Source organism: Poecilia reticulata, chromosome 5, assembly GCF_904066995.2.
Source record: "Poecilia reticulata chromosome 5, P_reticulata-male-v2, whole genome shotgun sequence".
NCBI classification, from domain to species: domain Eukaryota; kingdom Metazoa; phylum Chordata; class Actinopteri; order Cyprinodontiformes; family Poeciliidae; genus Poecilia; species Poecilia reticulata.
The window spans coordinates 14573819-14586470 of NC_088834.1; the positions used below are offsets into that span (position 1 = coordinate 14573819).

The 12652-nt window shown below is 37.8% G+C and overlaps 1 protein-coding gene across 1 annotated transcript in view; it reads left to right on the forward strand.

Annotated features, from left to right (window-relative positions):
• ca16b (carbonic anhydrase XVI b) overlaps positions 1–12652 on the forward strand; it is a 157510-nt gene that overhangs the window by 23403 nt on the left and 121455 nt on the right. The window contains exon 2 of the mRNA XM_081607086.1: positions 11777–11881. Within this exon, the coding sequence (XP_081463212.1) occupies positions 11777–11881 (105 nt within the window). The remainder of the gene's footprint in view (positions 1–11776; positions 11882–12652) is intronic.

Sequence of the window (12652 nt, forward strand, 5' to 3'; positions counted from 1 at the left end):
AGTTTAGACAAAAGACTGCAGAGCAAGTGTGGCATAATGAGAATGTCAACTGTGCCTCCTTTGCCCTTCCTCTTATTCTACTGCTTTGTTGTTCAAGTTCGATAATGAAACACAAACAAAAATGTTTTGTTTAGTTTTTTGTTTTTTTTTGTCCGGGAGAAAATTCAAGGCAGCAGTGCACACAGTGCTCAACAATCGTGTATATCTGGCTTAGTTTCCGGACATATTGAAAAGTTAGCTTTGACTTTCTGCCTCCTCACTGTGTCTCCTTGTCTCTACATCTCAATATGAATTAGTATTTGAGGCTGTTGGCACCCTCTGATGCCCTGACAAACATGCAGTAGCACTTCCTGTCAATTACCGCGATGAACAAAAAGCCTTGACAGGTGTGAGAACATGCACGCAGATATGCTCATGCTTACAAAAAAAAAAAAATGACAACGAGAAGATGTGAAGGATTTTTTTTTTTTTTTTTTTATCAGTCGAGGAAAATGATTTTTAACACTAAGTTAATTGGCTTAATTTTACTGTAACACGGCTCCATTTCTCTGGCCCAGGGATGCCGATGGATGCCTCTTTGCTGAAACTGCTCATTTGCGTTTAGCTGTGCCGGTCTAAATATCTGCATTGGGATTTGAGTTGTTGTGTTATTATTTCATAGTTTGATGTTTTCGCCCCGAGGCCCGGCTCCCTCTGTGCCGTATCTCTGGCTGATCTTGGCATTTCTCATGTTCCCGAGGTCCTTGGTGTGACTCGAACACTTCCGGGGGATATCTTGCAACATTTCCCACTTGCTGAGGAACGAGAAACGCGTGTGCTTACAAGATCAAGCTCCACTTATTTTTTTATTTATTTATTTATTTATTTATTTCCCTTCCAGAGCTTTTCTGCCTAAAAGAGACATCGATTTTTATTCCCTCCATTTTTACCACGTTGGCTTGCAATCTTGATGCACTGCAGATAGACTGAAATATTTGGCCTTAAAAAGAGCACATTTGAAATTTAGGTGTACTTGTCATAAAGATATGAGTTTAACAGCAAAGGGAGCAGATGTCCTTATATTTCACAGTTGACACTCTGCATCGGAGATGAGTTTGTCCTAGACAGCAGCTGTCTCTGCCCGTATGCACTTTTTATTTATTTTTTTTCTTCCTCCCTCCTCATACATAGCAATTTTAGACCATAACTCCTCCCTTCACGCACTCGTGATGCCTGCAAAACTTCTGCTTTGCATGATTTCAGACGGAATAATGTAAACGCTGTTTAGACCGTAGTTTGTCTAATTAGTAAGTTTAATGAAATGCATTCTCTCCCGCACTTAATTATAGGGACGAGTTGAGAAAACAGAGATGGGTGACTGATGTGGGCTGTGCTGCCCTCTCCAGCAGCAACTGCTGTCAAAATGGCCGTATGTAGCCTGAATGTAAAGCAGGACAATGCTGAGGCGGAATGTCAAAACTGTGACAACACTGATGTGCCTGGAAGTATCTGCTTCGCATAAACACACGATTAATCATGCTGACTTCATTAGAGATGTGGAGATAATGGGAAAACATGTTATTAAATAAAATGAATGCTCTTTGAGATGTTGTCAGTTTTGTTTTGTTTTTTCATAAACTATTGTTTGATTTTTCAGAACTAGTGAGAGTGCCTCAGTATATAATGGAAAGGAGCTTATGTAATTTCCCATAATGCACTGATCTTCTTTTAAATGATAATGGATTTTGGGGAACATAATGTAACACCAGAGCTGGCACACAACAAGGGAATTATTTGCATCTTTACAAATTCAAAGCTAAAAGGGAAAAACAATAGCGGCCACAGACTCTTCTAAAGGATGACTTTGTTCTTTTTAATCAAACTTGATTAAAAAGTAAAACCTTTTTAAGGAAGATTCTTAAGATAATTTTTGGGTAGCGTATTATAATGAAAAAATTGGCAAAAAAAATCTAACTATTAATTTGACAATCTATTTAGTAAATGAAAAGTTACAAAAATGTTATTTAAAATGAAATTACTTGCCACAATGGCAATAAATCATAACACAAGTCAAAATGTAGCACTTTGCACTTATACTTTATTGTGTTTTGTGTGCAGAAACAATAAATAGGTAATCTGGGTGTAGATGAGACAAGATGGCATGTCATTTAATACGATGTGTGTTGATTTTTCTGAGTCACAAACTGCAGACAATCTTGCCTTTTTTTTTAGTACACCATGACTTAACATACATATTTAGAATAATTCTGCATTTAATTTGAGTACATTTATTCAGTTGGTAAAATCATCTATTCTCTACTTATTAGCATGTTAAATCCAAATCCTATTAAATGGTTGCATCTTACCCAATCCACGAGGTCCACTTCCTGTTTGCCTGTGACATTTATCTGATCTACTCTCCAACATAGACAAAACAGGACAACATGTCATTAAATTTAACCTAAATATATATTGATCTTTAAAAAAAAAGAGGATCACCCAGGTTTGTCAATATCTCCAGTTATTACGATGGTTAAAGATTAAACAACTGGAACTGACAAAAAATAGTAATGGAGGTCAGACATGTTGCAAAGCTCATTTTAAAAAGAAGTATAGAAAATGTTCAGTATGACATCATGTTATTTTAATAAAACACTCATTTATTTGAAGGCTTCTTACCCATTTGTACGAGGACCATGAACAAATGTGGAGGGAGCTGTTCATCATATACACACACGTGTTGATATGAGCTTCATAGAGCACTGGGCTGGAGATCTCAAGTTTAATGAAATTTTATTAAAAATACATCATTACACTATCGCATGCTGTTTCATTCACATGAACATCGGCTTTCCAATTTATTTAAAGTAAGTCCCAGCATACGTCACCCTGCTACAGCGGATAAGCGTGTTCAGTGGTGGTTATTTGAAATATGATTCTTCACAAGTCCACTTTTTACCCCCTTTTAATGTGTCGGGTTTGCTTTAGAACAGCAGTGTCTAATTTCTAATTCGAAATAGTGATACTTGAAATAAAACTGCGTTTTTTGCCCACATTTTTGAAAAACAAAAAAAAACAAAAGAACAACTTGAATAAAAATAAGATCTGCTGAGGGTTCAAAGTTATCAGGGGATCTGGCAATAAACGCAAACATATAAAATATTGAAAGCTTTATCCTTCTAAGCCAAATACCTTGAGTGTGGACATGTTGGCATAATAGATAAGCTGATGATTCCTTGCGTGAAGGCTTTTCAATGCTGCATATGAAGGTCCTCCCTTTTTTGTTGAAAAGCGAATAGATTGCTTATCAGATCCGACGGTGTTTTCTCTGTCAATACCCGGGTCAGCATGGTGGGCTGCTCCATCCTACACTTGCATTAATTGACCACAGTAAGTGGGTTCTTGAAGCTTGTGCATCTCTTATTAAATGCATATCTACAAATTAGAATATCATGAAAAAAGTTTATTTTTGTAATTCAGTTCAAAAGTATGTTTATAAGGAGATATATGAAGCATTTACATCTGTTACTTTTACTGGTTGAGTTAAAGCTAATGGAAAATCAGTATCTCAGCAAATGGCAATATAACATAAGAAGAAATAGACTTTTTTTAAGATACAAAATCATGTGAAGACTACTGACTTTACAGTGTTGGTGGGCAATTATTTGTTTTGAATTAGACACATAAGACCCAGTCATCTTTTCATTTTATCAGTGATGATTTGTGGAACCGTGTCATCTGCTGGTGATGAGCCACTCCGTTTTGTCATGGTCAAAGCTATATGTTCACCTATTTTAGTCCACATCATACCTTCCTCGTCTGACTTCATAGACATTTCATTTTCCAGCCAGATTTGACAGCTGGCCTTAGCAGAGCCACAGGATGAGCACCTCCATGTTATGCTGCACCATTGCAGTATTTTATGCAAAAAACATAACAATTGACTGCTGAGTACAGACACTGCACATTAGTTGTTTTAATTTATTATTTATTTTTTCCTTTTTAGTAACACTTTATTTGAAGGGGTGTGCATAAGACTGACATGCCACTGTCATAAACATGACATAACATCTGTCATGAACATAAAGAAGTCTTTATGAATGTTTATGACAGTTGTCATGAAGTGTCATTCGGTAAATAATGACACTTTTAATGCAAAGTTGCTCTAAAAGTTGCATTAAAAGTCCATTAAAAATGCTAACTTTGCATGATTTTGAAAATTATGATAATTTAATGCAAAGTTGGCATTTTTAATGAACTTTTAATGCAACTTTTAGAGCAACTTTGCATTAAAAGTGTCATTATTTACCGAATGACACTTCATGACAACTGTCATAAACATTTATAAAGAATTCTTTATGTTCATAACAGGTGTTATGTAATGTTTATGACAGTGTCATGTCAATCTTATGCACACCCCTTCAAATAAAGTGTTACTTTAAAAAAAAAATCTTATTTAATATTCTGTTTGAGAACAAGACTTTTAGGGTTCCTTTAGTTCCAAGCCAAAATCAAAAGTAACCAAAATAATACCTGAAATTTGCGACTGTATTTGTAATCTTGAAATGAGTTTCACTTTTGAATTGAATTGATGAAATAAATACACTTTTCTATCATTTTCAAAATTTTGAACACTGACCTGTAATTTGAGTGAAACTGTAAGAAATCAGCTGCTTTTGAGAGTGTGAAAAAACCAAATAAAATCCTGCTGGTGACATAAACGTGCCACATATCTGATCCAAACACCAGTGATTGATATTTTAATGCTGTCCCCCAATGACTAATGCAAGTTAAATGCTCCTGTGGTTGTTGTTAGGCTGCTGTTTTTCAAGGGCTCTCAGGGGTTCTTGGCTTGTTGTTGCGTGTGATATTATGGAACAAATAGTGGGGCTTAATGGTGGTGTAGATGATTTAACAGCCCTCGGGGCGATGGAAAAGGAAAATGATTTTGCAGGAATATACAGTGTACAACGTGTTTTTTTTTCTGTAGCTCTTTTGAAAATCTTTTTTTTTTCCCCTTTTGTTTTGTCTGCTGGTTCCCCCCCCCCCCCCCAAAAAAAAAAAAAAAACAATATCAAAGTAAGAACCCAGGCCAAAGCAGCTGTATGTATTGTCTCATTTAAACTACTTGTTAAGCTACATAATTCAGCAGTGTTTTCAGATTTATGCGTGTTTGTTTGAGTGCAGCAGAGCTCCTCCGTCTCCTTCAGGCCCAGCACCGACTTCGTTGTCTGCTCTGCTCCATCAGAAATGCTGTGGCTTTAATCCTTTGCCCACAGGGGACGGCTGACATGGATGTGTGTAAACTGTTGACATGGTGCTGTCTCCTATGCTCTCTGATCAAAGACTGTGCAGCCCTCCTGTTTCACAACCTGCCTTCAAATATGCTCCAAGTCTCAGTCTCCAAGCCTCCCTCCCTCTCCGTTTCACACTTCAGGTTAACCCATGTATCGCCGTAATAAATCGCTACATCTGATAATAAAGCAGCCATTTATGACTGTGCTGGAGGAGGCTCGGTGACCTCCCTCCAAGCAGTGAATTTGATTTGGGGAAACAGGGTGCAAGTGTCTCGTGGCTTGGTAGAGGGCTATTTTTTTGGAGACAGTTATGTGCCGACTTAAAGTGCAAGAAAAAGATTTGGCTGGATGTTGTGCTTACTTTAATTAATCCTTGGTAATGATGCAACTATTAGTAAGAGCTCAGCTCATCTTAAATGGGCTGGAAGTGTGTGCGTGTGTGTGTGTGCGTGTGCGTGCGTGTGTGTGTGTGAGAGAGAGAGAGAGAGGGATTGAGTTTATATTTGATGTCAGTGTAGATTCTCAGTTTTTCTGGTCAAGCTTAACCTAACTGCTAGAGCAGAAGTGAGCTTGGAATAGTTTGCTCATTCTTAGCATTCTTAGCCTGTCCTGAAAAGTATGGAATCTATTTTGATCATTTTCCAAACCTGGATAAGTGTGGGAAAAAAAATGCAATAGAGTGGAAAAATGTTGGACCTTACAGACGGTTCTCTTTTGCTAAGGATAAAAAAAATTATGTTGTAGAGGATTTTATTTTTATTTAAATTACATTTTAGCCTTGATTTGCTACTTACAGTTTTGACATTTTATTCATCAGTATTTTAGTTTCTGTCCTAACAACTGAACGCATGCATATTCAGAAATCTAAAAAGGGTATTTTCACCACTTCTCTGAAGTCTAGACAACTGGACCAGTGGTTCTTTAACTGGGTCTGGTTAAAATGCCAATCAAAATAACAAAGGAGTTTTTCTTTCACAAAAACTAAAAAGGGATAAAGGGAATAATGCTACTCTAGTCCAAGAAGGGGATATTTGAAAAGAAGCAGCTATAATTTTCTTCAGTTGCCAGACAAGCAGTGAAATGGCCCTCCGTCGCATTATTTTGTGTCGGGATTTGTGGAATCTACCTATAAAACCCAGTTACTAATCAGACACTTCATATTTTCTACTCAAATGTTGAGAATTTTCTTCAACCTCCTGGAAAAAAAAAAGGGAGGAGGAGAGTCATGGGTGGGTAGCGTGTGTGACACCTTAAGTCAGCTCCTCTTTTATTGTAGGTCTTTTCCATTAAAAGCAGGTTGCCTTTTTTCGTGCAGCGCTTTCGACCCAGTCCCGTTACACCTTTGTTGCGCATCAACATAGTGTTCACAGAGGCGGATGGGAGGTTAAAGTTGATCCGCCGCCCACATGCCTCTGAGCCTGTAACAGAAGTAGTTAGGGAGGCAGCTTTGCTTATGTGCAAAGTGGGAGGTGGCACATGCAACAGTATGCTCCAAGAAACCCTCCTGTTAACTCCGCTGATTTTTTGCTACTGACTTCTTTTTGTGAGCGCAGGGCTGACCCAGCTCGGTCTGATCTGGGTGAATTAGCAAAGGGGATCAGTAGGTAGTCATAAAGGAAGTCGATACTGTAGTGTTTAACCACTGAGTGAAAAGGTCTATCGATGGCTTTCTGTAGTCCCATTCCAAAACACTTTTCCACTGTTCGTACATTTTTCATCAGCACCATTCAAAGTGTGTCCTTGAGGTGCAGGTAGACTGTTGAGTTTTGACCTGATATAAGCTGGTCAAGCCCACCTGTCATCAACCAGGTAGTAAAGGTATCATTAGTGCTGCATGATTATGAAAAAACAAACAAAAAAAACAAAAAAAACAACTATAACTCTGAGTTGATTTCAATGCTGAAATCAAGATTACTTACAATGGTTTTATTTATTTATTTTTTTATTTTTTTGGAAGGAGGGACATAACATCTACTGCAGGAAAAGAACAGTGAACTTTCTTGAACGGGAATTTTTTCCCCGATATCTTCTTCCTTTACTACAACCTGAGCATGAGTTAAATGTTGTTGTAACTCATGCTGTCCAAAGAGTTGTGGCTCCTGTAGCAGTCTGTATTGCTGCAAATCTGAAGAAGCCTCCGACTGAAGACACTCTGTTTTTCTGTGACGGTCTAATGACGAGGATGCTCTTTGTTATCCATAATTTTCCTGATTTTATGTAAAATCCTTCTGTGCGCCATAATTTCCAGTGGTTACTCAGCAGTCCCCAGAACAGAAGCAGCCTTCTTTATCAAGTTGTTGAGCCTTTTCAGGTCCCTGTCTCTTTAAAGCGTTCCTATGCTTTCATTAAAGTGTGAAGAATTGCACTTACAGGAAACCTGTACCTGAAGCAGTGCTGCCTAATTGAACTGAAGGCTTTTAAATATATTTTAAGGGCCAGAGAACCAGAGACTATTTCTAGAGTTTTACTGCCATTTCATTTTATTATATTTTTATGTGAGTTATTTTATACATTATACTGACTGTGCTCTGTTTTAGCATATTGTGAAAGTGAAACGGGATCCCCGTGTCTTAATGTGATTTACCTGTATAAATAAAGCTAAAAAATTAATTGTAGACCACTGTATATTAAAAATCATAAATGTAGCGTACTTAAGTGATTCCCGGTAAACAAAATGCTGAATAGAAAATACACATTTTAATTCAGATATCAAAATTCAGCATCATAACAAACCATCAGCGCATGGGTGCAATCAATAGAAAACATGCAATTTGTGTGAAACAAACTTGTTTTAAAGTAAAAACCAAAATGTTTCTGCTCATAGATTACTTTTTTAGTTCTGCTGAGCTGAAACAAAGAATATGACTAATCAGCTGCTGCGCTGTTTCGTTTTTGTTTTCAACTTAGAAAAAAAAAAATCCTTTCCACCATAAAAGTTCCTGCTTGAGACTTTTTATTGCAATGTTGACAAACTCATATTTAATAAATTGGATTAGTGAAAAGGTTATTTATTTCAGAAACTAAATTACACACAGAGGGATGTTTTCAAGTCTCTGCAGAGCATCACTTAGATGGGATGATTTTCCACTTAAAGGTTAGGAAAAGTCAATTCAAAAATACTTTCTTGATCCCAAACGGAAGACAAATGTTGTTGTAACTCATGCTGTCCAAAGAGTTGTGGCTCCTGTAGCAGTATGTATTGCTGCAAATCTGAAGAAGCCTCCGACTGAAGACACTCTGTTTTTCTGTGACGGTCTAATGATGAGGATGCTCTTTGTTATCCATAATTTTCCTGATTTTATGTAAAATCCTTCTGTGCGCCATTATTTACAGTGGTTACTCAGCAGTCCCCAGAACAGAAGCAGCCTTCTTTATCAAGTTGTTTAGCCTTTTCATGTCCATGTCTCTTTAAACCCTTCAAGATGTGGTCAATAGGGGTTTAGTCATTGATAACTGATGAGTCAGTTTTCAATTGATACCGGAACCAGGCGGGATGTCTTCCATGAAAACAGAACCTTCTCGTGAATCAGGTGAAGGTTGAAGAGGTGCTGCAGAATCCCACAGAGCTGCTCTGCACAGGACTATTGGACTCTGGTGCTAAAACTATCTGAACCTGCAGCCTCTCTCCAGCTGCAGATTCACCTGACTACTAGATACAGAAACCTGGTAGGAGGAGGCAAAGGGAGCAGCAGCATTTTCTGATTTGGTTGATGGCCAACTTGTAGAAGCAGAGGAGAGCATGACTGAGATGGAGGATAAAACATGTGAGGTTTGACAGGAAAGCTGTGGGTCAGAGGAGTTTGGGATGTCTGCTTGGCTGGGGGCAGGAGAGGAGGATGATGAGCTTGTTCCTGTACTGAACCTATTGAAGAATGTGTTCAGCTCATTTACTCACTTCCGATCTATCTGATCCTCCTTTTGCTTGAAGCCTGTGATCTTCTTCATCATCCTTGACTACACCTTTGATAATGTTTTAAAACACAATTTTATACAAATATAGCAAGATAAGAAACCAAGCTCTGAGAAATAACCATCTAGGACCAGGAGGCAAAAAACTATGCTTACCGTTTCAAGAAATAACATCTGCCAAATGGTTAAATACTTTTAATTTGGTGCATTTTTACCACCTTCTGGTAATTTATGCAGCTTTTTATCATCATAAGCCAGTGAATAAAAGGATATGATTTGTATGGTGCGAAAATCATTACCAATTGCTGTATGATGACATTAGTTGTCTTTTAGAACAAAGAAGGAAAATCTACTTGCAAGTACTCTGAATGTGTTGACAAGCTGATAACTTCAAATATAACCTGCGTTATAAAGGTAGCGGAGGAGTCCAGGGGGGGTTTCCACTGTTCTGAAGTTACATTAACACTCATGAGACTGGTGCCAAGCGTGATAGAAAACAGTTGTCATGGTTACAAAGTTGGGGGTGTGCAATTTTAAAGCATTTAAACCTGCAGCAAATCTTTACAAAAATCCTACTGAGCTAGAGTTGTGTGACAGTGAACTAAGACACAAGTAGATAGCTTGTTAGAATGGCTTTTATGTGGTTTGAGTACAGTCAAATATTGTGCCAGGCTGCAAGTTTATAAAGGTAACAAGTGTGAAGATTTACAAACCAACCACAGTTTTGTCATACAGTCTGTAGCCAGTCAAAGTTAATTAAAAAAAAGAAAAAAAAAAACAATATAAAAAAAATACAACCATTTAAACACAGATGATTATTTGGTTTTGTTTTAGCCTTTTCTGCTCTTCACAAGAAACGATGTTTCCACATTTCCTCGCCCCCCGTATGAGAGCAGGGGGAAATATTAGCCAATGTCCAGATTATAAATGCAACTGCAAGTTCTGACTGCTCAGAGCGACAGAGAACACTCTTGTTTTGCTTGGGCACCTGATTGACAATGACAACAGCTAGACAGCCTCTTCTCCACTGGCACTGTCTTCAGCCCTTGCAGAGTGAATTTTCCCCGGTGAGTTTGACTGTTGCAAGTCTCGGGCTACGCTCTAGGGAGTGTGGATGCTAAAGGACAATTTGTGCCTCTAGCACTCGCTGTAATTCTGGTGACAATGTTTGATTTCAGGGTTTTTTTTTTTCTTTCATGGAAGTAAAAGAGACATTTGTGCCTAAAAGACTTGAGGATGATTGCTTACACCCCTGACTGCACAGGCGGCCTGCATTTTACTAATTAGTTATTGTATTGGGGTTTTTCTATGGAGGCTGTTGAAATGTTCGTACAGTTATTCATATATATATTGACCGTCCACCCAGTTTCATTATTTTTCTTCTCTCGGCTGAAGTGCTTCTATAAAGGTTGTGTTGGATTCTGACTATGAAAAAGCAGGAAACAATCATTCGTGCTGTTCAAGAGGCTCCACTTGTTTTCTGCAGAGCTCTAAAGCCCTGATGGTGGTAATTATCACCCATTAATGCTTTGTGCCAAAATGGCACCTGGGTTGAAAACTGAGATTTTTTTTTTCTTTCCTATTTGTTCAGAGCTGCTCCTGTGTCTACTTCACTTGTGATGCTATGCATTGCATTGCTTCTTTTTTCTGATTAACGTAGCAAATGGATAAATGTCAAAACTATATCTAAAATGCAAATGAGATCACTGAATTTAAGTGTCCTACCTGTTATTTCAAGACGCTAGTGGAAAAAAAAATAAAGGCAGATGCTAAATTTTCTGCAGAAACACTGCAATGCACATAAATGTTTAGGAAGAATGTTTAATATATGGGTTTTATAAACTATAATCTCAATCTGTAACATCATTGTGGTCCTTTTGTCAAATGTTTCACAATTTCCAATCAGTTTTTTTTTGTTGTTAATTTTGCAGGTAAATTATCCTATTGACAAAATTGAGAAAATAATGCAGTGCAATATTAGTAAATAATTCAAGGATGTTATCAGTTATGATACATCTAAATTTTCTTCACTCTGAACAGTCTTTTTCATGTGTACATTGAACACTCTCTATGACCTTTAGCATTTTGGGCACTGTAATCTGTGTGGGCATCCACTGCAGCGAGACTCCATCCAACAGTCTGACTATTGTGCTGGCATGCAAGGTGTGAACTTATAACAGTGAGGAGGTATTGGCCAACTAATACTGCATTCCAAAAAGTCAAGGAGGGAAATGGGATTCAGCCTCAACTGCAGCAGCATTTCTTTTGTGTTTGTGTCTGGAATCACGTCTTCTGTTGCGACTGTGTCTCTCTGCTTATTTGTGTCTTTACATTAGTCATTCGACACCGACCATAACTGTATGGTTTATCTCTGAGCTGGGGTCTGTTTGCTTCAGGTGTGAGCAAGGTCATTGATGATGCTGGTGATGTGTTGTTTATTCCTTCTAAATCCAGACACGTATGCTAATTCCATTGACACCAGATGCTTTATTCAGACATTTTTAGCAGATTAATGATTCTGTTTTCCCCACTGTTCGTAAACTTCCCTTTGCCCCAGTGGATTTCCTGACCTCCATCTCTGTCCCCCACAGTTGCATCGGGTGACCAACCTCGCTTCACTGGAGGCAGCCGTCCTGGGAGCACCGGCGTAATGAGGGAGAGGAGGACAGCTGGTGACCCCTACTGGTCCTATTCAGGTGAGCTCTCATTCCTGGAATGGCCAGAGAGCCTGAAACGGAGAGAAAATAACTCGCCAACCTCTCTGACTTGTCTCTCACATCCATGTTTTTGTCCTCTGTTTTGGCAGAGACCTTTGCTCCCTTCTTATTGCTATATCCAGAGAGGCTGATCTAGGTGTTTTAGTATTCACATAATGCATGCCTGAGCTGTATATTTTCATCACTCTTAATAACCGTAATTAAACTAATGCATTGGGGAGAGAAACTGAGACATATGGCAAAGTGATTTAATGTTCCAAATGTTAATGCTGTATTATTATGTTGTAGCCTACTGTGTTTAACTATAAATAATGAATCAACTTCTCTTAAAATGGATTTATTGCTTTTTAATTAGGTATGTAAACCGTAAATACAGAAATAGTGCAAGTAAAAATGTATGCAAATGCAGTTGAAACACGGTATTTTCCTACACTGGATGAAAGAAACAAAACGTGTATTTTTCACTGTTTGGTATTAGATTAAGCTAGACTTTAGACCTCATGGAAATTACAATTAGAAATGTTTTCTGTTTGTGAAACACTATATTAATCAAAGACTTTTTGAGAATTTGACACTTTTTGCCAAGGTTTGATGTATTCATTCATTTTGAGAAAACTAAAAGAGGATTACAATAAAATAGCCACACTAGTTAAAGCTAAATAGGTGATTTATTGTCATATTTATTTACATAGATTTCTTTAAAAATGGGTAGCATTGCCTTCCACAGTGCCTAGTTATAATTTGGTTTAA